This window comes from Lutjanus erythropterus, chromosome 20 (assembly GCF_056507025.1).
Source record: "Lutjanus erythropterus isolate fLutEry1 chromosome 20, fLutEry1.hap2, whole genome shotgun sequence".
NCBI classification, from domain to species: domain Eukaryota; kingdom Metazoa; phylum Chordata; class Actinopteri; order Lutjaniformes; family Lutjanidae; genus Lutjanus; species Lutjanus erythropterus.
Window position 1 is genome coordinate 18,792,155 of NC_139336.1, and position 26,916 is coordinate 18,819,070.

The 26,916-nt window shown below is 39.2% G+C and overlaps 1 protein-coding gene across 1 annotated transcript; it reads right to left on the bottom strand.

The window, feature by feature from the left end:
- Positions 1–229: 229 nt before the first annotated feature.
- On the bottom strand, positions 230–21,130 carry rfx3 (regulatory factor X, 3 (influences HLA class II expression)). Its single transcript, XM_084746361.1, has 17 exons — positions 21,016–21,130; positions 14,518–14,630; positions 14,326–14,414; positions 12,239–12,497; positions 9,643–9,717; positions 9,182–9,363; positions 8,135–8,254; positions 7,917–8,041; positions 7,698–7,813; positions 6,693–6,808; positions 6,453–6,607; positions 6,257–6,354; positions 5,553–5,702; positions 4,984–5,192; positions 4,741–4,894; positions 4,532–4,574; positions 230–3,170 (listed from the first exon to the last, which is right to left on the bottom strand). The coding sequence occupies exons 2-17, from the start codon at positions 14,623–14,625 to the stop codon at positions 2,890–2,892; spliced, it is 2,280 nt and encodes a 759-aa protein (XP_084602487.1). The 5' UTR covers positions 14,626–14,630; positions 21,016–21,130; the 3' UTR covers positions 230–2,889.
- Between the last annotated feature and the right edge of the window lie 5,786 nt (positions 21,131–26,916).

The window sequence follows — 26,916 nt, forward strand, 5'->3', positions numbered from 1 at the left end:
TAAAGCCTGCCGTGCTGTCGCATTACTTGTTTCACCAGATTTTTTAAAAAATAAATGCGCTAGGTAATAAAACTATATTTATGATGCCCCTTAATTATAATTCTTCATTGAAATGTTCCTGTGCATTTTTGTAACTATCTATCCATTTTATCCTGTAACTGCACACTGACTGAAAAAGAAAGAAAAAAAACACTGCTTGACTGGAGGAGCTGCAGTCAACTGAAGGGTCTTCAACTTATGATTATATGTCATTTCTTCCATTAGATCACTGTAAATCTTACACACTGGACCTTTAACAGAACATTGGTGAGAGTCCTCTGACCCAGTAACCTCAATGATACGCAGTATTGGCAGTTTCCCACCCTCATTTACTGCTAAGCATGTTATCTACACAGGCACAACTAAAACAAATGGCATAAATCCAGTGTTTTGTAGTATCTGAAAGGAATTCTTCAGTAGTGATAGAACCCAAAGGACTTAGAATACAGCAAATACAGTGTTGACCCTTTTTTCTACCACAATCAACCTACATACATGACTTGAAAAGAAAACAAAACAAACAAAACATTCAAAAAACCTTCGGGTCCTCCTGTACAGTAGGTCTGCTCTTTGTAGTGGTATAATTCATGATTCATTATCAGTACCCATAATAATATGTTGTAATGGGTCAAGCATCTCAACCAAAACAAAAAACACAATAAATATCAATAAATAAACATTTCTGCAGAGCAATGGTGCAGACCATTTCAAACATGAAAAGAAAAATAATAAAAATCATTTTTAGTAACAAAATGTTCCTATTTAGAGGATTAATCTCAATATTCTCCACGACATAGAAGGCTATAACAGTTCAAGTATCGATGTAGTCTAATGAATCAGAAGTTAGTCCCCATGCCTTTCCCCATTTCACAGTCTATGAACTAATCACAGAGGAGCTACCAAAAGAAACAATCACATATAAACAATCAGATCAAACCACATAAAAAGCAACAAATATATGTAGTGTATCATCATTATATATACTATACATATATATATCTATATATCTCTTTGAATATCACAAAATATCTACTTTTGGTCCACTGTACAAAGATGATCTTTAAACAGGGAACAAAGGATGAAAAGCATTTTTTATGGGCTAAAAACTGAAGTGTAAATGTTATCAGAGGTGAGAGAAAAAGCAATGCTGTTTTTCTCCATCGCGTTGAGATTTGTGCAGTACAGTGGTGTGTGTGCAATAAGGTTTGGTGACTGTGCTGCACGCGTCAAAAGGGCTGGCACCACTGGTTTGAGGTAGGGTGACTGATGGATGTGTTCCAACACATACACACACAAGCACGCAGACACACAGGCTTACAGTATATACACACATAAAAACACAGTGCAGACCAATGCATCCGTGTTCACACTCACACATAAACACACACACACTTCACCCGATAACAAAGGCTAATGCAAGAATAGGCCTCAAGAGGGCAGAGTGAGGGCAGGAGCAAGGCTAAAGACCATGATTCAGATAATAAGCTTAAGTAGAGCTGATCCAGAGAAAACAACAGGTGTGAGTCTGTGCCTGCATCCCTTGGTCTCGACACTGATGAGCCAGCCCAAATCCAGCCACGAGTCACCAGAAAAGCCAAAAAATCTGTGGCTGGAACAATGCAGAGGGGCTGTGGGCTCTCTACAGCACACAGTCAGGACTACAAGGACAGCTGCATTTTTAAGGATAAGGCACTATGATAAAGCCGAGGTACATTAAATCCCTGACATTCCTTCTGCTCTGCAACATGGCACTGTGGGACAGGAAACAGCTCTCAGGGTGAGCCCAAAACGGCTCACTCTCAGCTTCTTCTTGTTGGTTTGGTTTTGGTCCTTCGTGAACTTAAATTTCATTAAGACAGAAACTGCAAAAAAAACAAAAAAAAACAAAAACAAAAACAGGGGAGCTTGTCCAGTAAAAGTTGTTTTCGAGATTACAGCTCAAAGTCACGTAAACAACACTACAGAGCATCTAAAATGAACAAAGGCAAGCGTTATGCACGGAGTGCATAGAAAAAGCTAGCATTGAGGAAGTGGTTTTGTACAGCCGGTCTTCTCAATCTCGTTTCTATATACACAAGTAGCAGCACAGATATTTCTTTAGGGGTTTCTTTTTCTGTGGCTAAAATCTGAGTGGTTATCATTGGGTGGCTACTATATAATTTCAAAAAGAATGGACAAAACTGCCCCATGATTCTTTTTCAAACACGTAAAACGTCATCCCTTTGTTTTTTTAGCTACATACAATACTCAAAATCTTTTGTTCAGCCAAATGTTTTCAGCAGTTGGAATGCATGTTGACATAAATGATACTAAAATTAAGAGGGATAAGTGGAAATTAAAAGAAACACAATGATAGCACCATGAGTTTTGGGTAATACCAATTGAAAGTACAGCAAAATATTTACAATAGGCGAAGGTCTTGAGTCAATCGATGACTTTGCTCTGCTGGGACTAGTGACATGGATTTGAGCTCTGAGACATCAGTAGTTTGAAGGAGTTTCCTTCATGATAAAACCTGTCTGTTTAGACAGAGGCAGGAAACATTTAACGGGTCAAATTAGTCCTCCTCCAGCTGCTGCATTGTGATAGAGCAAAGACTTATGGGACGACGACACATCCAGAATCTAAGCAGTCAGACATGGACAGCACATCTCGGCTATCATCATTTAAGAGACCCACCCCCTCCCACAGACCAGGTTAGACCAGGGGAGGGGAGAGCGACGTCCACACGAGTGCAGACAGAGACAATGCATGAGAGCGACTGAAACATCTAGACTTACAGAGAGAAAGATATGTGGAGAGTGAGATAGCAAAAATAGGCCAGACAAGGTCAGCCGTGCCCCCAGACCCTCAAACGGAGGCATAGGTGTTGCCTGTGGCGCTGCAGTGGCGGATGGTGGGAGTACCAGCAGAAGGGGTTAGGATGTGCTCACTGTGGTCCTGTGGAGGCTGGGGGAGCGAGTGGAGGACACCTGGCTGGACAACCCCTACCACAGGGTGGGACCCGTCCTCTAGGGCCCCCACCTGGATCACCTGGATCACTTCGTGCTCCGACTTCTCTCGCTTGGCAAGAGGTTCCCCGGACTCCTCCGTGTCCTCTTCCAAGTCACTGTCCATCCCACTGGCTTCATCTGCACAGGAGAAACCAACACATATCAACAGTGGTGCAGACTTAATAGCTCAAGGTTATCATGAAAATGTTACTACTGAACACAGCTAAGAACTTGACTCTTCACTAGATGTTTAGTTCATGGGTTCATTGATGTTTAACTGGAAACATGTACCTCATATGCACTGCTGCTGCTACAGGTGATGATTGCAGTTTTGTCAATTCGACTTCATTTAATACTACAAAGGATTTTTTCTGCAATTAAGGCTATTTCAAATGTGGAGGGAAAAAAGAGTAAAACATTAATGGGATAGTCTGGATTATCTGAAGTGGGGCTGTATGAGGTACTTAGTCAGTGTATTACCTACGGTAGATGGCTGTCGACGTACCTCCAGTTTGGAAAAGAAGGGAAGCTAAGCAATGTACATAATATCAGTTTAAGTGTATGCTAAATTTACAATATTTTCAGCAACTAACCTGGCCACTGGACTGCCTTCTCCAACAAAAAAACATTGTTATATAAGCAAAATATCACTCTCTCCAAACCAACCAAACTCTATGGGCAAAATCAGTCATTTTACCTCACAGAACACAAGAGTTGCTGGTCTACTGATGCCTTCATCTTTTAGTTAGTTTTTGTTACTATGTGACTTCAGTGTTTTTAATGGTTAGTTTGGACTGATCTTAGTCACACAACAGCACAAACAAACAGATCAAAGCAGTGGTAGACCCGCAACTCCTGTGGTCTGTGAGGTAAAATTGCAGTTTTTGCTAATGGAGTCTGGTTGAACAAAAGAGCTGTTGATGGTTTGCTGTCAGAAAAGGCTGTCTGGTGGCAAGGTAAAGTGGTACAGCATACAATTAAACTGATATTGATGTTTTTATGTGGCTTAAATACATTTTGTTGCTGTCCCTGTCCTCAGCAGTTACTTGTTTAGCTTCTGTACTGGTACTCCTCTTTGCTTCTCTAAAGTGGGGGCTGCCATCTACTGTAATACATACACTAACTATCCATACCTCATACAACCCCACTTCAAAATAATCTAAATTATCCCTTTCAATACACAAATACAAATACCTCAGTGTAATAATATTAAAGGCACAGTATGTCACTGTGTGATATCACATTTGATTGTAATGAGGCCAAAAATGTTTCTCTTTGTTTGCACAGAATCTCTCATCAGTCTCAGCTCATTAACCACATATTCAGCTGCCCGGTACTGACCTAAATGACCACTGAATTTAACTGGTTGTAAAAACATAGAAAGTCTCTTGAGTTGGAAAATGTGATTACTGTTAAACAGTTACACCAGTCGTCAACAACAGGATCTCTTTTCTAGAACAGTGGTCAGGCTATTGCGCTTTATACATTTTGCCACATACCTTTATCGATGTTAGTGAGAGACAGAGTGTTGAGGCTGTCGAACTGAAAAAAAAAGACAAAGATACTAAATTGTAATTTAGGTAAAACATCTCTTATAGAAAATGACCAAACAACAGAAATCTGACATCTGACAAACAGTGTATCATATAATGTAGTGTTTCATGGTGGCACTATAAACTATTATGAAAACAAGATGCTTCAGTTATACCTCCCCCATGACACCAATGGGTGTCTCTCCAGTAGCTTGAGCCACACGATGCTCCACCAGGTAAAACATGTACTCATCATACAGCAGGCGAATCAGGTGGAAGGAACCAAAGCTGGCAGCACTGCGCAGGGTCAGGTCCCTGATCACCATAGAACTGTGGAGACATGAAAAAAAAACACTGTAAGGCTTTTGTCTCTTTGAAACAATGTACTCAATATGGTTATTATTATTTTTGTTGCAGACCTGTAGAAGGACCACTTGAGCAGGAACTGTCGAGCCGCTCTGGGGAAGCTGGGCCGGTGCTCGTATGGCTTGAGCACCTGAGTGACCACATTCTCTAGCCAGGCTGCCCACTGCTCCAGAGAGCTTTGCTGCTGTAGTGTGGCCTTGAAGTCCTGCTCCAAGTGCTGAACCACTCCCTCCTCACACTGGCACACCCATGATGCCTGCTCCTATACAGCAACATAAAGATAGAACTGGAGGTTCACGCCTGTACTGTCAAAGGAAAAGTTAAAAGTCTCTGTAAAACTGAACAAAACGAGCCTATGTTGACATTTGCCCAGGCAAAATGTTAGGCAGGTAAAAAGAAGCAAGAGGAGATTTTTATTTACACAATTTTAATTTTGACATTATAATTCGTGGTAATTACAGTAAAAACACTACTCCTTTGTCCACAGGGGCCTCAAAAACCAACAAAATATGTAACTTCCTTGCAGTAGCTTCAGAAAAGGAGTACTTTTTGGAAGGTACAATACCATATACATAACAAAAGCACCATCACTGAAAATCGAAACAGAAAGAGCTGTTCTGACCTGTACGTTGGCAAAGTCAACACGGTTGAGATCACTCAGCATCTGGTTGATCTGTGATGTGTTTTGCAACACAGCTCGGGCCGCTTGAGCCAGGTGGTTCAGAGATGTGTATCTGCGCAGTGTTTGCGCAAAGGCACTAACAGCGGCAATCTGTGGAGAGAACACACACAAAAGCCCAGGTGTTACACATCGTAAGTTTACATACCTTTCAAAACTGATAGCTAAAATATTACTCTTCAGTGTTAAAGGGACAGATCACCCCAAATCAAAAATACATATTTTTCCTCTTACCTGTAGTGCCATTTATCCATCTAGATAGTTTCAGTGTGAGTTGCTGAGTTTTGTAGAGATGTCTGCCTTCTATCAAATATAATGGGATTAAATGACACTTGGCTTGTGGTGCTCAAAGCACCAAAAGAAAATGCCTTTGACAAAGTCAACAGCAATGTCTCTTTGGCATTTTGAGCAGTGCAAGCTGAGTGCCATTTAGTCCCATTATATTCAAGTGAAGGCAGACATCTCTATAACTGATATCTCCAAAATTCTCCAACTCACACCAAAACAGTCTAGATGGAGCACAAAGTAGCACAACAGTTTGGAGGAAAAATATGTATTTTAGGGGTGATTTTGGCTTGTCCCTTTAATTATATATTTTTGGAATAGTAACAGGCGATGTTTTCATTGTATGAATACTCTCAGTGTACCTTGGTCTGGATCATTCTCTGTGGAATGGCATTCATGGCATTATTGAGCCAACCTTCCAGGCTTTTGGCAAAGTTGCGAATGGCTTGAGTCAAGGCACCTGAAGACAAAAAACAACAGTGAATTAATGATTATGATATTAAAAGAATTAATGCAGCAAACATGTAAACATGACAGGGGTTCATGAGTGTGGCTCACTGGGAATGGGTCTCAGGACATCAGGAATGAGGATCTCCACAAGGGCCTGGTACATTAGATGGTCACAGGTGCTCATCCATTTGAGGACAGCCTCGTTTCTGCACAGCACCACTAGCTGTGATCGTGGGAGCCGTGCTTCAATCTCACTCACGCTGCTGAGGAATGAACAAACCAGACTTAGGAAGATGCCTTTCAGTTTGCAACAGTCAATACTGTAGATTATCATCAGCTTGACCTCACCTGTTTTCTGTTACAGTGGCTCCCTCTACAGAGTCAGGGGGAGAATAACGCCAGAAGGTCTGCCACAACTTCTCAATTAGACTGAACTGGAGGTTGACAACCACATCCAGGATGGCCTGAAACAAAAAAGATACCAAAAGTGGTGAATAGCTTTCACTAAATGAGGAAGAAAAAGACTTTTTGAAAGCTGTCAACACCAAGGTTATTATCCAGAGGAACCAGGATATTATAAGTTGTATTGACATAGCAGCAAAAAACTCATACATGGTCATCTCAGAGCCTCAGTACATCATTCCCAAACTATCTAGATGGCTAGCCAACAACTCAAGAGCATGAGGAAATATGTTGTTTTGTAATTTAGCTGAACTGACCCTTTTATCAGGAGGAGGATAGCTGTTTGTCAGACAATAAGGTCTTGGCCATACCCTGTGGATGACCTGATCCTTAGTTTTCAGACATTAAGAGAGCTGTGATTGAAAACTTCACAAGATGAAGAGAAAATTATGTTCCAAAATGCCAGCAGCTGGCATTTACAAATCTCTGCCACTATAAGCACACATGACCTTTCTCAAAGTTTCCACACTCTAAAACAAAACTTTGAGTACATTTTCTTCTTCAAAAGTTGTAAAACTTTATTTAGTATTTTCTGTCTTATTAGTCTTTTCTCATTAAAAATGGCTTAAGTAAGATTAAACTACTCACTTGCTGTCATGATTGATACTGACAGACTAAAGACTATATATATATATGTAAGCAGGGAAAAAAATTGACTCAATTCTAGGAGTGAATGACAATCTTGATAGAAGATAAGTGGAATAGATTTAAGGAGTGGTGAAATGCAGCGAGTCCTGGCAGATCAATAGATGAATGTACAGTCACAATGCCTGCATAGTTATATTGATGATGTTGCATCGATGAATTCTACAATATTGAAAGGGATTACTTAGCTTTTGTTCAGCAGTGGAGACTTTGCAATGAATACAAAGAGAATGCAATGGGTCTAACCTCACAGTGCTCTCTGTAAAGGGACTGCAGAGCTTTCACATCCTCTGGACTGATGTTCTCCGTATTGCTCTGTCCCAGGTCCAGTTCTACAAAGTCGGGGAGTGCCCGTGATGCATCTATTGGGGCAAAACAAATTTAAATGACCACTGTGGATAGTATATTTCAGTGCATGCATGTTTTTTTTTTGGTTTGGACATTCAAAAGAGAAAAGCAGCTAACCAAGGAACTGCTGGTGGTGTTGGCTCTGTGCAATGACCGTCTGCTCTGCTGCACCAGGATGGGGCTGACCTCCACCTGAGTAATTCTCCCCAGAGCAGGAGTCAAACTTCTGCACTGGCTTGAACCTGAAATCAAACGGCTCACTTCATTATCTATAAGACTTGCGTCACAGCATGTACTGCATCATGTCTGTATGCATTACTAGCTGCCTGTGTTACCTCTGTTTCTGCTGAACAGGTTGCTGTCTGAGGGCCATGTACTGCATGTCTTCTTGGAGTCTGTTGAGCGGGGAATCTGGTTTCACACGTATTCCATAGTAATGATATTTAGAGTTTCCTCTGCAAGAAAAAAAAAGCAAACGTGATCAAACATTAAGAGTCTCAAATGACTACATTTAGATGCACAAAATATTCCAGTTTTTGCACTTATTCTGACAAAGACAATATTCCTACTAAGCTGTTTATATGACTAATGAATATTCCATTAATGTTACCAAGTACACAGTTGTGCATGCTCTGATTATGGAAAAGTGTAATGGCTGGAGTCATTTGAGCCATTTTAATTCTTTGGACTTGTTCAACCGTACAAATGAGCCTCCATCTTTCATTTGCTCAACCGCCTTCTTGAAAAGGCCAGCATTGCGATAAGGACTGCAGCAAGGAGTATTTTCACTGTTGATTAATCTATTCATTATTTTCTTGATTGATCCAGCTGATTTTTTTCTGAAATAATTACTCAAACGGATTAATTGGTTATCCAAACATTTGGTAATTAATTTAATAATCGATTAATTAATTAATAATGCCACTCTAGTTGCGCATATCAAAAAAAAAAAATGGTATTCAAGTCTTTCATAATGTTTAAAAGTAGGTGTTAGTCCTAAACAGAAATGTGGACTTTATATAATAATAATAATACTGGCATACTGCACATATTCAGAAAATGCTACATTCAGAATAAGACCAAAGTCAGTATATGCAAATGAAATATGCCATTTACATGACCTGTATCAAATTTGAAATACTGTCATATTGAGTGACAGAAAACTAGTGCGCCTGTAAGCATACTCAGTGTGAGGTTTAAGAAAAGTACACATGAACTAGGAGAGGGACAGAAAAGATGAACCAATGAGGCTTTTAGTAGATCAGAGTTTAAGTGGATAACAAACGGTAAGAGAAGCCAAGCATACTGCCATTAGTTGAAAATCTGACAACTTTTCCTTAACCATGACAAAGAAAATAGAAAAAAAATACTAAAATAATAACCTTGTCCCAAGGCGCCTTGTACGGAGTCCCATGAAGATGGAGCGGATGAGTTTGCCAAAAGAGGCTGCATTTACAGGGTCCAGTTTCTGCTCCTGGCAGTGGCGCAGATAATGATTGTAGAGGGTGGATCGTGGTAGACTTACGCCCTCTGCTGTCTCGTAATTGTCCAGCAGCCACTGGAGCTACAAGGGAATACATGCTCTTTACTCAAGAGATTCACACTCTGACAAAGTGTGTGGAAAGACTGCAGACCGTCTATAATCTTGATGCTGCAGTGTTACACCTCTGCAAAAGCAGTTCTATAGCAGCCAGTGAATTTAAAGCAATAGTTACAATTAAAACGGCAACAAAAACAGCAAGCACCAAATCAAACTCAAATGTACAGAGAGTTGAGAGAGGCAGAAGAGCAAGAGAGTGAGTCTAGCAAAGGTCAAGGGCAAGCATTAGTAAAAGCAACTTACATGGCTGTTGAGCAGCGAGCTTCTCTGACTGGATAAACCCTCAGATTTTTGGAGCGTCTCAATCGCCATTTCAATCTGATAAACCATGAAGCACAGGACAACAAAATGTAAGAGGGGGAAATAAAAACAAAAGCAAGAGAAAAATAAAGAGTTGATGTAGACACATTAGTGGCCACTAGCAAAAATAAAGAGAATCTAGAAAGGATCCCAAAGCAAGCACCACTAAACCCAAGCAGAGCAGGACTATCTGTCATTTAAGGAAAAGCTTTGGGGACACAGGCTCAACTAAGTACATCAACTGTGGATAGCTGGCAGACACACAACTCTTCAAGATTCCACCAGCTCAGATCCACTCATAACAACTGTCAGGTGCAGAGGAAATGCCAGACTCGATTACAAAAACAAAAGACTAGGGCAGTGTGCCAAGATGGATTTTCTAACACCTGCACGTCAACCTGAGAGTTATGCTGAACAGCTGGTTCGCGCTTCAGAGTGAAGTCTAACTGGGTATTGACATTTGTTTTGTTACTAGTGACTGCAAATTTTTCTTGTGCATTTCTAGCAAATTAGTGTTGTGTTTCAATTTGATATCATTGGCGTCGTTTATCAGCACCAGTACTGTCCAATACCAATTCAAAACTCTGGGACTTTTTGTTGCTTTTGATACATGTTTTAATGCCATACATGTGAAATTATTAGGGCTGACACCCTCTAGGTAGCTGGTCAACATGCTCTTGTCCAACCAAATTCTCACTGGCTGGACAGTCGTTGGTGTTACTTTCATAGGAGAAAAGCGCTTCATATGCTGATATTTCTGGGGGAGTCAGAGGGACCTGATGAATTTTATTTTGAACATTTACTTGGCTCCCAAAGTACCAGCAAATATCATTACATCGGCCCCCAGCCTCAGATGACAGAAGAGCTGAGTTGTTAAAAAGTTTCTTTTTGATGACATGGATTTTACTCTGTCGAAAAGCTTTGAAAAGCAATCAACACCGGCCGCTAATAGATCAAGCTCAGTGCTAGATCAGTGTCACCTGTTTGTGACCCAACTTCAAACTCGAAACTGTATGTGTTTTATGTTGTTTTAGTGTTTATTTCCAAGGTGATCATGTTGAAATTGGCATTAGCATGTTGCGCAGCTAATGTGCCTGTAATGCCACAGGCTGGGGTGATGTTTGACAATGTTATAATACTGAGGGACGGTCAAGAGAAACTGTTTGAATGTTAAGCCTCATCTGAAACTAACTTAATAACGAGAGTAGGAGATCAGATAACCCTAACTGTTTTTTCAAGTGACTTTGTGCCATAAGAAGGGTTAATTTAAATGGAAACCAGCCGGTTCTGCTCTGTGATCCTTGTCGCTGGTGTGTGTGTCCTTGTGTTGTTACTGTATGTAAATTTACTTGATAGACATGCCCTAAAGGTAATGATACAGCTACATATGAAAACTGCAGGAATTCATTTGCTTGGCAGAGATGTGTAACTTTGATTAGCACTTATTTAGGCTGCCAGGTACCAGGCTGGCTTAGTTAATCCAGAGATAATGCACATTATTTCCCCCCCATCGACCGATTGATTAGTTGATGAGTAAGTAGAATTTTAGTTGACAAAGATTTTATTTTGTTGATTACAGCCCTGGAAAATATTGAGCAAATAACTGGGATTGAATACCAGAGTAATGCCCATGTCTGGGGCCCATTTATCTTGTCAAGTACATCACTTAGGCTAGACATGCATGAGCCATTATTTTGGTTAAGCTGTTAAAACTCCTGTGCACACATTCTGATTACAATAAAAAGGATTTCTCCTTTACTTAGCCATTATTGAATGTTTTAATTCTCTGCCATGACTGACATCCACATCACGTAATTTCAGTCAACAAGCATCACCATTACATTCCTGCCAGAAAGGGTCATTATGGTGAACTATATGAAAATGTCAAATGGGGCGCTCAGATTATAGCAAAAGAGCAAAGCACTTTGTCCAGTGCAGGACTCTTATGAGGAGCGGATGAGTCTGTGGAGCTTTGGTTCTCCAGAGAGACATTCCCAAAACAGCCTTCCCACCTTAATAAAACTGTCTGTCAGGTTTTACTCCCTCCTTTTTCTACACCAAAGAGTGGGAATAACAGACAGATGAGATCGGGGATGTAAAGAAAGCCCCACATTAGTTGAACATTAAATATTAAGGGTTACAATGTGAACAATGCTGCCAGATCACTAGAGAGACTCAGGCCCAGCCTACGCAGCACACATAATCTCCAGGGATAATACACACCATACACAATCATGGAGGAGGTGCACAGAAAAGTTGTTTCTCTATAACGTGACATAAATATATCTAGTATGCTGAAATTTTGAAAACATGACACAAATATTGAGAATAGCGTCCTACATTTTGGATCCAACAAGTGCATAGATCATTAAGTCTGACAGAAACAGAGCATCTATGTTAATATGAAGAGTCTAGAGTCTAGTGGATGTAAACAGGGAAGAGGCAGAAGTTACTAGTCAAATGGTCTATCAACAAACACACAAATGCAGGCAGGCAAAGGCAGCTGAGGGGCCACAGTCAGTGAGTGCTGTGTACTTACAGTAGCTGGGGAAGCTCGCGCGGTCTGGGTGGCAGGGTGGGGTCCAGCGTTGTCCATGATGTAAGCTCCAGGACTGCTGCTGATTACCTGACCCCCCGCCAGATTCATGCTCATTCCTCCACTGCCCCCTCCTCCATTGTTGGTCATGCCATGAGATGTCACCACGGTGGACACTTGTGACGAGCTGCCCTGTGTGTCGAAGTAGCTCCCTCCACTGTTCTGGCTATACAGCTGCGGCTCTGAGTACGAGTAGGTTCTTCTGTTCGGAAGAGAGTTTAGCAGTCAGTCAATGTGCCCAAACAGATGTGAAAAACAAACCTCTCTTAGAATAAAGTTTTGTTTAAATTATCTTTAGCCTATAGACAACAATTATAAAGTCAAATACAGTCAATAATTATCACAGTGAGGGCAGTCCAAAATGTATTATCATTTTTAATGGTCAATTTTCAAAGTAACATCAAATATTTATGGCAGGTGCTACTTGCAGCCAGGTATCTGTAGCCAACAATGCTATTTGCACCCAGGGTGTAAGTAGCCACTGAGGCTATATATACTCATATGGCAGTGACAAGCCAAGCTGTTTTGTTTCCTAAACCTATCAAAACTGCAGTTGAAAAATGAAAATGACAAAAATAAATAAAAATAAAAAAAACTTAGTAAGTCAATATTGTCAATCATTATCATAATGAGAACAGTCCAAAATGTATTATCATTTTAATGGTCAGTGGTTGCTTAGTTTTCAAAGTAACACCAAGTATTTATTGCAGGTGCTATTAGCACCCAGGTGTCCGTAACCAACAATTCCATTTGCACCTGAAATGGAATAGTCAGTGAGGCTATTTACACCCACGTGTATATCAACTAGCCTGAAAGAGACTGACACTCAGGTGTCAGTAGTCAACAATGCTAATTGCATGTACACAGCCAGTGTGGCTATTTACATCTGCATAGCAGAGACAAACCAAGCAGTTTTGTTTACCAAACCTAGCTAAACTATGACTAAAAACTGAAAATAATATATATATATATATATATATATATATTTTAAAAAAGACTATAAATTTGAAATAATAAAGATAAGTTCCCCCACTTTCTTTCTGATTCCGATGCGTGGCCCCCACCCTTAATAAAGAGCCTTGATCATTCAAGGTTTCTGTCTGTTAAAAGTTTTTTCTCACACAGTTGCCTCAGTGCTTACTCTTGGTGGGAACGATTGGCTTTATAAAGAGGATGGTCTAGACCTGCTCTAATTGAAAAATACCTTGATGTAACTTTGTTATGATTTGGCGCAATACACATAAAATTGAACTGACTTAAAATTTAAAAAGTCACACTGTGACTTCTTGTTCCAAACAGGACTCAAACCCCAGTCTTCTATGGTAGAGTCCTGTGTTTACCTCATTCATCCACCACAATCTCTTCTCTACAGAGTCTTTGTTGATTTTTAGCCAAACAACTGGGGCAGGTGTAAAATACTGAATAGTTGTCATGTCACCCAGGTGAAAATACACACTCCTTATATTTGCAAACCTTAAAAATGTGTTTTTGTATGAGACTTGGGTGACCCTTTGACCCTATCGTACATTATGTTGGCACAAACCTGGTAGTCAGTTCCTGCCTCCAGCTGTTTGGTGGATGTATGACTTTGTATTTCTGAGCACTGACGTTGCCCTTTACATGAGCGTTTCCACCAGTGGCTGAGGTCACACAGTATGTCAGCTTGTGTCTGGTGCACTGATGTAAGTCTATGTGTCTATCACAGCAAAACAAACACAGCTCGGGTTCATTAGTGGTATGTGTAACCCCATTCCTCAGACCCAGGAGACCCTGTCGTAGCATCAGCACTTAAAATCCAGGCCTACTTCTGGTCATGTTCAGGTGACTGAGCACAATCAAACAGACCACTGCACAACCCTCAGAAAAGAAAACAAACACAAAAAAACGAAGGCACTCCCTCCAACATCATGTGCTTGTGACATGAATGATGGTGTGAAGAGACTTGAGAGGAGAAAGAACAGGCTGCAGGGATGTAGCGCTAATATTTGTGGAGTGGTATAAGAGCAGAGCTGGGTAACAGATTGACTCACATGTTGCCATTGGTGTAGACGCCACTGTTTTCCTCCACATACTGCACCTGTGCTGGGTAAACATGCTGAACCTGTTGAACAGTCTGGGCCTGATGAGACAAATTGCAAGAGTTGCAAAACAGTTATTTAACTGACTTAAATCACACACAGTGCTGTTCAGACACAATATACACACAGACAGGATGAATGTACCTGTTGCTGGACAGGCACCTGCTGGGTGGAGCCGGTAGGCTGGACAGGCACGGTGGTCTGAAGAGGGACAGTGGAAGTGGAGTCAGCGCCTGCTTCAGGGGTCTGCATGGCGCCTAAATAAGACAGAGAAAACACAATCTTACTGTAGACAGATACTGAAAACCAAGAACTGTCACCCGACAGGTTTAACTGGTAAAGCAACTTTACAACTAATTATAAACAACGTGACAATCTTAATATACCACTGAGCCAACACTCATGCAGCACTGTGCCAACACTCATGCAGCATCAAAAATTGATAACTCACTTAAATAATCTAATTACTGTTATAGGTTTGTATTCTTCTGGTTATTGCTGAAAACAGAATTATAATTCACAATAGGCAAAAGGCCACTTTTTTCTTTTTCTTGTCTTATTTTATCACAACTAGTGACATAATCATAAAATCAGTGACCTCAACTTCTAAAAGCTCAACAAACATAGACCGAATCACTGTGACATTGATTTGATTTTCACAAAGAAAACATTCAACATATTGCTGCCATTAAATAGTATATTTGTGACCCAGGGGTTTTCTTCCTGAAAAACACATTTTTAATATGTGTCTACAACAAATTGCATTTAATAACAAAGAGATGAACCTATTATATTACATGACAAAACCTTTAGTTAGGTATGAACACAAAATCTGCCTAAATGAGATAGCAATCCAGGCATAAAACATGAGCTTTCACCATAGACTCTTGTCAGTTTTACCCAAATCAATGCTACTAAAGCTGCTCAAGAGCAACTCTTCCCAAGCACCTGTTTCTGCCTTGTGGTACTCAATGTACTGAAAGAGCCTCATGCATCAGTGCCACATGGTCTTGTCTCCATGTTCACAGCCATAAAACAAGTTAATATTTAACAAACTCCAAATAGATGCTGCTTCTCGCTGCTCTGCCAGTCCCCATTTTTACAGGTTTAGCGTTTTTTGAGAGTTGAAGTCCTAGACCAACACTAAGAAAAGGTGCTAGGAATAACTACTTTTTAAGTATTTTTATGAGATAGTGTCATTCCTTCTAATAAAAGAGCTATATTGCATCAGAGATTTAAGACCATGTCTACAATATTCACTAATTAAGCCTTTAGTGAACTGTTTTGAAAGATGAGTGCATGAAGAGACACTGATGGTGAACCTGTGTTTGTGAGTTAATAATAGTAAGGCTACCATCTCCCATTCCTTCCAGGGGCAGGCCAACTCCTCCCCATCACAGTTTCCATGAACAAGCCTCTCTTGGTTAATTAAGCCGGGTCTCCTAACAGCTTCGACTCTCTCCAGGGACAGCCCGCCCCTTCCCTTTTTCTTTATCTTCAATATCTTACAGGCTTGTTTCTCTGGATGAAGGCTATCACTTTATCTGTTTCAGGGCCGGGGTGACTAACCTCAAAGTTGAACTACAAAGCTGAGTCAGTCTCTTCTGGCACACTGCGAGTTAGGAGGAATAGTAAAGCATCAGGAAAAAATATGCATTTTCTTTAAGCATACACTGAGATTCATTAACGCCAAGCCTTCTGCTTCAGCATGACTATTTTCAACACCTTGGGGAGGGGGATGTGTGTATATACTATCACTGTCAGACAATGTCAGCAGGCTGTTGCGAGACATGCGGCAGTTTGGCTCATGGAAAAGTAAACGACTATCCAGTTCAAATATTTATATCCTGCAACTTCAAACAGCCCTGTAAACTATGATGATCTATTAACCTTTTAAAAATCAGGATTTTCCTTTTCAGTGCCACCTTAAGATTGCTTAAATCAAAACTGGTCTTTCTTTCTAGACTGCACGACAGCACCACACGCAGTTTGCTTGTCCCAACATTTCAGTGAAGTTATAAGACATTAATTTTGAGTTAAAACCATCATCAGCATCATCAGCACCAGAATCATTTTACACATCTTTTTTTTTAAAAATTGAACGCTTTGAGATCTACATTAGAAAAGTTTTGCTGGTTCTGTGGGTTCGAACAATGCATTTTGCTACACACCTTCCCCATATAAAGATGGTTTTACTGAATCCATCAGAGTTAAAGAGGTTAAAAAAAAAGATGTGATTAAGATAGGCTTACACTGTGATACACATGCAACTCCTTTACCCTGATGTGTGAAAGCCACTGGATGCAGGCTACCAAAGTGATAAAAATGTCAAACTGCACTGGCACAGTCAAACTGCAGCCTGAAGCTCACTATATCCCAATGCTAAAAAAAGGACTTGTGAGGAGAGAATACAGACATATTCCACAGCGTGGTTGGAAAGCTAAAGTACACAGCCCATGACTGAGCCCACCTAATCGAGGGAAGGAGCCCCTGCATCACAACACACTCTTTTTGCCTCACCCCAACCCCCTCCACAAAAACACACACACACACACTCATATACACACACAAAAACACACCTCCTGCCTCATCATTCAGGCACTCCCTTGTGGCCCACTTAAATACTGTGCTCCACTGAGCAAGTGCAAGCCCTACAAAGACACAGAGGAACAAAAGCCACCAAGGAGGGCAACATTTTGCCCTGCGTTTTCTTCCCTCAGTTCCTCCCTTCCTAACATTACAAGAAGCAACAAAGAGTAAAGACGAGTGCAAGGTTCACATCATCGTAATAGCTACCAGAAAATACACCGAACCATCATTTGCTTCACTAATGATCATGTATAATAAGGGTGGAGTCTAACAAATGTAAGTAAAGAAATAAGAACAGATAAACATGGCTGAAAAGTACCCAAAATCTTTCCCAGTCACACACAAACATACACACATAAACCAAGGAAAGACAGGAACATGATCAGGTGGTAATACAGCAGGAAAACAGGTGGAGGAAGATGTAATTGGGAGCTGAAGAGTGTGTGTGTGTGTGTGTGTGTGTGTGTGTGTGTGTGTGTGTGTGTGTGTGTGTGTAGGGTTATGCAAAGTGCTGTTTGTTTAGGAGTTGGATTTTCAGATTATAATGAAAACTGGGTCTGACTTGTGCTATTAAGGACTGCTGATGTTGATTTTGAAGTCAAAAACTCTGCATCAAAATATAGGATACTGTTGGTCAGGCCACAATAATAAAAATAAGTCAAAGTAACAAAGCTTGGATTCAGCATTTAATCTGATTTTGGGTCATACAAGGACTGTTGCAAGCAGAAATGTCATCCTAATTGTCAGATGTGGGTTTAGGAAGGGGAAAAAAATGAAAAAGGACCTTTAAGTCTCCCTTTTCACCAACAATATACCTTATTTCTGGCAGGCTGAGAGAAAATAACAAACCAAACATGCTGCATTCTGCTAAGCCATGAAAATGGATGAGTGAATAATTGAATTAATCAGCCCCTCTTTAAGTGATTGGAAATGTAACAGGATCCAGGCAGCAGGTGGCATGGTACTATTTCTGTGCTACAGGACAACAGGTAAAGTCGAAACATGATCTGATAACTAGCAGTTCCCAACATCCTGTTTTGTGTGTGTGCGGGGGTGTCTGTGCATGGCCTATTTTGGGTTGTATATGCCAACAGATTAATATATTAACATTATTTTGGGCTTCATCTACAGTTTGTGTGAAAATTGCACCCTTGGTATTTTGAAGTAATTGGTTAGAGTTGCTCTGACTCTGTCACTTGCATATCAATAAAAAAAGTTTTTGCTCACACACAAGACCTAATAATGACTTGAAATCCTTATTTTATTTGAATGATCTGTCATTCACATTCCACAAGCAAAATGTTTCTCATATATAGAGAAAAATGGTCTGTTGATAGATTGTATAAACAAAAACACAAACTTACTGTCTTCCTGTAGTACTTTAAACAAAAGACAATGAATCCCATGTGCATGGTTATGTTCAGGAACATTACCATTTGCCGTAAAGGCCAGCAGGTTTGACACCACTCCAGAGGTGGACAGGCTTTGTTTGTTGTGTGAGCGAGGTGAAATTGAGAATGAGGTTCATTTTTTGTTTTGCTGTCCTGTCCTGTTGAGGACATACAGGGTGTTCTTTTTTCTAAAATGTCCTCCACTTATGTTGACTTCTTTTGGCTAGATGATTATGAAAAGCCTGAGTTTTTTTTTTTTTTTTTTTTTTTTTACAGACTGAGTTGTAAAATGAATTGTAATTTTGTAATAAATGCATACAGACTGGGCATTTAAACTTATCTCTTATAAATTTATGAGAGTTGGACACTGTGAGTGCATGACATGCAAATAAAAGAGATCAATCAGTAGTTATAGATTCATGGTTCATAGCTTATAAAAATCAGTCAATTAAACCAACATCTAAGGATGACAATTAACAATCAAGTTTTTATATACTGCCAAATACCTTTTCTGTAGTGGACAGAAATAAAGGCTTGGATGGGCAAGAGTCCCACCACTTATGCACTTATCCGCCACCCACTTCTACACACACACACACACACACACACACACACACACACACACACACACACACACACACCTGTTCTCAACGGGAATCAGAGGTCGCAGCTGCACAGGAGACCCAATGGACTCAAGAATAATTGTGATGCAACATTTAGAAACCAAGTCTCTACTTACATATGACCGGACTGTAGGATTAAGGAATTCTATAGGGCTGCATGATATGGTGAAAAAAAGAAGAAGCAATTATTTTGACAGATTTTTGGATGGTGATATGATTCGTGGGAAGTGGGGAGTGGTCGGCATGGTTTCTGCATCCTAATTTTAATTTTTACTGAGAAAAAAAAACTATTGAGGAAGACACATTTGTTGCTGTATGGACTAGGGCTGTGCATTCACAAGAAATTGAGGATATGATACATATCAATACACAGGGGTTACGATTCAACATATTGCGATCAAAAAGTAAGAAAGCAAGATGATATATTACTATTTTTTAATTTAATTTTTGGAAGTGTCATTGTGTAAAAATAAACCAACATATGTATTACATTTGAGTTTTTTTTTTAAAAAGTTTACTTTTTAATTTAAAAACAACAACAAAAAAGGTAACAACAATGCTATCTAGCAGTCAGTGGTTTAAACAAAACACAAAATTAGCCACTGCCAAGAACCTGTGCATGTATCTTTATATCATGATACCATATTTTGAGAATTGATACAGTATCACAAAATATAATACAGCAATATTCAATGTTTTCTAACACCCCAAGTATGGACCAAACAAAAACATTTTCTGGAGAACAAGATTTGAAGGTCAGGGCATCTCTGCAGCACTACAGTACTCCTTTATAATGCTATTTTGTTGCACACTTTTTTTTTCATCAAAAAATTGCAGATTCTGTGATTTCAATATTGCGATTTTGATATTATTTCTATTAATTGTGAAGCTGTAATATGCTAAAATGCGAGTTTACAATTCTGTAGTGAGGAAGGGACTATAGAGTATTTGACATTTAATAGTTATTCCCAATGCAAGTGAGCCTAAAATCAATCTAGCACAATATTAAACTGTTAACTAACAACTAGACATCCATTCTCTAGAGATATGCTGGATTTAACGCACTCCACCTTCCCTTTCTTGAGCACCCTGGGATATACACATACAAATATAGTAAAAATAGAAAATGTAATCGTTTAACTGTTTAATAATCTGGAATATACCTGTATTACAGAAGGGGTGGATGAGTATTGACGTTACCAGCCCAGCTGCAGAATGTGCAATGCAGAAAACCGAAATGATCCCTGATAAAATGGGTAGTATCATGATTTTAATGCTAATCGGGCAGGTGTTTTTTCCACTACAAAACTTCGCCTTGTTATCAGATAGCTTATCACAGCCATCTGATGCCACAAAGAGGGCAGATGGAAAGCTAGCGAAGCTATCTTGCTCCCTAAGACAAAAGGGAAAGTAATGGCTTAGCTATTGTCAATAGCAGTTACTGTGTGCCAGTGTAGCTCAAAGCACTTTCCAATGCTGATCGACGTGAGTGATTTTGTATCATGAACAAGATTTTTGAAACACAAACTTGCTATATCACCGTAACATTAGCCAAAATATGGGCTACCAACAGGCATTGTAAGAAGGCAACGCTGGCGTTAGCAACCTAGCAACAACAGACACCTGCTCCTGCTCCAGCTGACCAGCTAGCATCAGTGACTAGCTCAGACCTATGCTACCACTCACTATGGCAAGTTTAAACACACGAGTAACACGGAAAACACGTTCTCTGTCACACTAGGCACATCTGGGTGAGTTTTAGCCACCAAGTAGCACCCGGTGAGGGCACATAGCTAGCTTGTGCTAGCGAGCAGGACCTCTCACAGCTGTGGGTATCTACAGGCAACGTTAGCAAGCAGGCTACCACGTCACAAAGAAACACCCTCGCTAGCAAACTACCCCAGCTATTCACCGAGCCTTCATTCAGCAGCAGACAAAACATTAACCATAGCATTAATATCTCCTTCACCAATTTATTCCTCGAAGCGAGAGAGGGGTTAAATTCAGGCTAAAAATAGTGAAAAAAAATGTATCCAAACCTGAGCTGTGGACTGGTTGATGAGATGAGGATGGTGGAGGAGGTGGTAATGATGGAGCGAGAGGTTGTTGTTGGTGGGTTACAGTCGCCAGGACTACGGTGACTATGGCGCTGCTTCACTGGGCAACAGTTGCTATAAAACTCACCGGGAGCGCGCAACCTTACCAGGCAGGTGGGAGGAGATTAAAGCGCACTTAACACAGCCTTAACGGAAATAAGATCACTGCCAGATACATATGGATTTGAGCATATTGGGAATATGTAACGACAGGACCCGAGCGTTTAATTGGATTTATTTGGAGACTTTAAATCAACCAAGAATTAATAACATGTTATAGATTGTTGAAATAAAGTCAGAAATCGGTTTATATTGTGGTCATTTTGGGTTCAAACAAAACCTGTAGGCCGGTTCTCTAAACCACACATTTCAGTTCATGGGCCACATACAACCCAAATATTTCCCTCTTTTGACGTAATTAAGTAGGGGAGACTAGGGGCAGTTGCAACCCTTTTTGCATTACTCCCAGTTAATCAGAGACTATTTGGACTAGACCAACCAAATCCTAATATATCAAACTTGCATCTGTCTACTAATTACCCATACTATTAAGAGGTGATTACATGTTATCAACAATATTTATTCAAAAGGAGTAAGTCAGATGTTGCAACTGACCCCTCCCCAGGAGACATTTGCAACAGGATCAAGGGGCAGGAACATGTTAAAATACTTTTTACTTCAATGAGCATAGAATTGTGAAAATATGCATTGTTTTGCAATAATGTTATTTATTTAATTATTAATATTTATTAAATTACAGTTAACTACTTTTATCTATGCATAGAACATAGGCCTACCTTGAGTCAATGTCCAGCTGTTACAGATGTTATTCAATCACTATATTTCTGTGTAAGACAGGAAGAATGGAACGATTTGCGATGCAACAAACTTTTAGCAAACATGTCTTTATTGTACAAAAGTGCAAAAATTACTTGATAATGCTTAAAAATACTGCTGTTTTGTCTGTTTTGATATGGCATCAGCTATGACAAAATATCATGCACTAGCTGGATACACTGACATTGACACATGCTTACCATGTCACCTAGAAATCAACAAAATTATGATTTAAACTCAGTAAGTTTTTATCAATTCATACAAATGATCAGGAAAGCGTGCCAAAAAACAGCTCATGAAAAAAAAAAATATGGCAATCAATAAATGCAACAGCAGATGTTGAATGTGTCTTCTGTCTTCCTGGTGTGGAGAGGGTTAACTGAGCGTGTGCAATATGAGTTTCATCACTCTAGTCTGTTGCTAATTGAAGAAATACAACTGACTGCAACTGTCCCTTGTTGCAGCCGTCTCCAGTCTACGCTTCATTCTGAAAACATTAAATATTAATGAATCATCCACTTACTGATGATAAACAGCCTGAGATGTCTTATAAAAAAGTGCATTTTTAACAATTCTCTGTTTTTCAACGTTCAGTAAACTGTCATTACATGTGCATTACAGACCACACAGATCATATAGATCACAGTGGATCTACAAATGCACAAAACATTTTTTTCTAGTATTTTAGAATTGATCAACAAAATAGTCTTTTACTTCTTTAAGATTTAACAGACCTTGTTGAGATCTAGAAATTCTTTTAATTTTCCAATTTCAATTTTTCTGGAATGAATGACTGTTCTGCAGATTCTTACACTTTGCAAACATTATCCAGTAGGCTGAAATGGACCCTTTGGTGGGACAGTTCTGGTCCACATGCCATATGTTTAACACTCCTTCTCTAAACAGTACAAGTCTGAATGTTTTCAAGATGCTGTTAATTTTCTGTAAGCTGATACCCCCCAGGTTTTATAAACACCTAATTCATAAATCATAATGTGGAAATAATTTAGGTGCTACTTTATTTTTATTCTGTCATGATTATGAGTAGACCTGTGAAGATGATGATTCATGGTGATACTAGTGCTTCTTTTTAAGGTGATTTAATTAAATGCTGCAATGATTTTGTTATTAAAGTTTTTATTTTAACCAGAGAGAAGATATAGTTTAATATATCTGTTGCAGTTCTCCTATCAAGTTTTTCTTCAAATAGCAAAATATGCTCCTAAAGTTACCGTGTGAACCCATTCTGGTCTTTGTCTCAGCCGCAGCAACATCTGGGTGTTGCTTTTTCATTTTGCCTTTTTCCAGTGGAATGAACAATTCATTTTGCCACAGAGGTATGCTTCTCTTGACATTCACTTTTTTTAAGTTCACAAAATCAGGCACAGCTGAATAAAAGAAACAATGGTTTACTATCAAACCCCTATTGCCCACCAGAGTGGTTTAACTGTTTTCAATACAGAATTAGGCCATAATCCATTTGCATTCATTCAGACATATAATTCTCATTAGAAAATATGGAAATGACAATGTTAAAGGATCCCACTTTTGTCTAAACATGTTACAGCCACTTCTTGTTTCTCAAGTTTGAGAGCTCAGCAGTAGATCATATAAAATTCTGCCCAAATGAAGTCTAGGCTTTTTTTTTCTGTTCTCCCACCTCCCATCTTTTTTGGAAGTCTTGAGGCAAAGGCAGGAACAATAATAAGGCAAAACTGGTAGTAAATAGCTATAAAATAAATGCTGACCAAATATTTCCTTTACATTAACCTCTGACCTCTCCTACATTTGTGGTTGTGTTAATTTGTAATCACAAGTGTCCACAGGCACTGATCCTTTTCACTATATCAGATGGTTGAATGCCATTCTTTGCATTTTTTTGCATTATTCTCACTGACCTACTTGACAGTGACTGAATCTTTCTACCTGAACAATTAAATGATATCATTGTAGGTGTAAATCGCCTCAGGGCTTTTGAATGTTCCTTGTTTGATTCTCAAACTGAGACCCGTCTTTCTGACATAGTACAGCAAACAATAGACTGTTTAACAAAACTGGAAGTTTGCCTTTACTTGACAAGCAATTATTGTAATATTTTAATTTTAAATTACTGCAACATACTTTCATTTTTGTATGTTGTGCAAAAGTGGTGACTACTGGCAGAGAAACATTGATATCCATAAAATTAGACTACTAAATATAAGTTTTTTAAAACATAGAATTGGGAGGGCTAAAAACATACAGAAGTTTTCAACTGGGAAGGGGTGACCAAGCAAAGCCAGCATTGTTAAGAGGCTTGATACTGCATACAAAGCTTAACCAACCACCTGTGTCCACTGCGCAACACTTTTTTTTTTTGGTTAGCAGTACTAAACAGATGCTTTTTGGAAAAGCTGTTGTTGTTGCTAAGCAACTACTGAAACCCCCATCTGAAGCATGACACTCTTTTGCTAAAAGAATTATTTTCAAGTAATACAGTTTGTCCTTTCAATTTCAAACAAGAAAAATACACTGCTGTGAAGACTGGTGCCTGCTGGACCTGTGGCTTTTCACACTGCTCAGGTTTACAGCAGTGCTTGCTAATTACTTCTGTGATTTACGTTAGCTTATTACCTCCAGGATTTCAGTGCATCAAGTTATTTATATTGTTTTGCTGTGCCTTTTAAAAAACAAAACAAAACAAAAAAAACTTTGTCTTGTTTTGTGTATGTAAATAGAGAATGAGATACTGACTTGAACAATTAAATTAGTTAAATTTTGCTTCAGAAAATATGGTTCATAGTGTGCAAAGTATCAAAAATGCTTTTAGAAATCCACAAACTACCCACACTAAGTATTTTTGAGAGCCACAAAGATATCAGTAGGTTACATCATGGGCCTTGCTCTTGAGTGACAGACCAACAGGCTGCTTAAAAGGCATAAATTAACATCTCTTGTCCTCCATTTTTATTTTTCAGGAGAATGGGGGTGTTGGATTTGTATCCTTGTAAATGATATGTGTGGTGAGCTTTAAAAAAAACAGTCAGCATGAACTGATCCACAAGGGAGCTTGGTGCAACTTCATATTAATGACAGACACAAGTCATGACAACTGACAAGGGTACAAATGATTTACTTCTTTTTCTTGATCCATTCTGAATATTTATAAAAGTTAAAGCCCCATAACAAAATTTTTTGCATAATTTAGCGCGCCACACCAAACAAACATGTTTTCATACATCTGGAGAACAACACATGTAGGCCAGGACATCTCTGGCCTGGCACTACAGTACTTCATTTTAATGCTGCTTTATCACACATTCTTCCTTTATCAAAAATTGGATTGGAAACTGAATATTGCACTTGGCCATACTGTCATTTTGATTATAGTTTGAGTAGTTGTGCAGCCCTAGTTCCTGATCATTTTTCAAAGCTTGCTTTAGAGTTTGAATAGGTTTTTGAATGATCCTCATGGCCATTTCACAACACTATAACAATCAAACTTTTGCAGCAACTTCAAATTTTGTGTTGGGTCATCCATGATGATGCATGTGTCTTCTTTTATTCTTATATTTGTGTTATAGTTGCATGGTAATGCAGCTGAAAGTGCAAGTTGAATTGAGTCTGCACTGCATTAGAATGCAACAATAACTAACTGGCAAAAATGAAGGCAGCAATGTGATAGTTTACCTATCTCAAGCAAGTTCTAAAGTCTCCACAAGTTCATTTTCACACCATATGGAAATTAACTGAAATTAATGACTGTAAAATGTGCAGCACTGAACCATTCTTTCAGAAAGGGTCATCTGTGATGTAAAGTGTACGTATATTTGCAGTAAATACACTAAAGCATGCAAAATCACCAGTATGGTCAAATCACACAGCACAAGAACACTCATAGCAAGTCACTATATTCAAACAACAGATTATGTCTATGAACCTTACAGTGAAATGGTAAGGCTATCTTGTTACTATAGTTACAAAGCCATGGTTCTAAGAAAAACCTTAATAAATGATCCCTTGCATACTTTGCTTTGATTGCAGTGTTGAATATTGTGTGAAATGTCACCCCCTGAAGTACTTACTACATGTCATACACAAGCTGTATAAAAACTAAGAGAGTAAACATTTAAATCCTCTAGGCTCACTCATTACTATACATTGATTATGGAGGCAGAAGCCTTCAGAGTGTTGAGTCGTTTATAAAAGGTTTAGTTGAAGAGAGAAAATAAAGAAATCTAAAGAATGTATGAGTCCTCAGTGTTATCCAACCCAGGGAGCAGCATCTTAGATTATTTTAATCAAATATCCTTTTATTTGGGTAAGTGAAGCTGTTGCCAGGTTGCAGCGCCATCTTAAGTGTTCCTCCTATAACCATTTGATTTAAAGGGACAATTCACACCAAAATCAAAAATACATATTTTTTTCCTCTTGCTGTTTATCCATCTAGATTGTTTTGGTGTGAGTTGCAAGTTTTGGAGATATTGGCCGTAGAGGTGTCTCTCCGACACAATGGCACTAGAAGACACTTGGCTGGTGGTGCTCAAAGCGCCAAGAAAAACTCAACAGCGATGTCTCTTTCAACAAATCATCCACCAATCAGAACTCATGATAAACCTCAGACCTGTATTGTGAGCAGGTTCATGTATGAACTATTTTATTTCTCCTGAACTACATCTGCCAACCGCATTATTTTTTTTTCCCTCAAGGCTGTTCTGCCTAGTCCCGTCCTACTGTTCTGTCTGTGTTCTAAAACCCAAGTAGATTTTGTTTATAACCCCTCCCAAGTAGTTTTTGGCAGTAGTATTTAAGGGGATCATAAAGAATGTGGTGATGTTTTAATAGTTGTTGTTTTACTGTTAATTTTTTGTTTAATATGTTGTATTTGCTACATTTTAATATGTTGTGATCGGCTGCTACCTTGGCCAAGTCTCTCTTGTAAAAGAGATTGTGAATCTCAATGGGACTTCCTGGTTAAATAAAATAGCTTTTGTCCCTAAATCTACCCAAGTAGATTTTGCTCCTGAC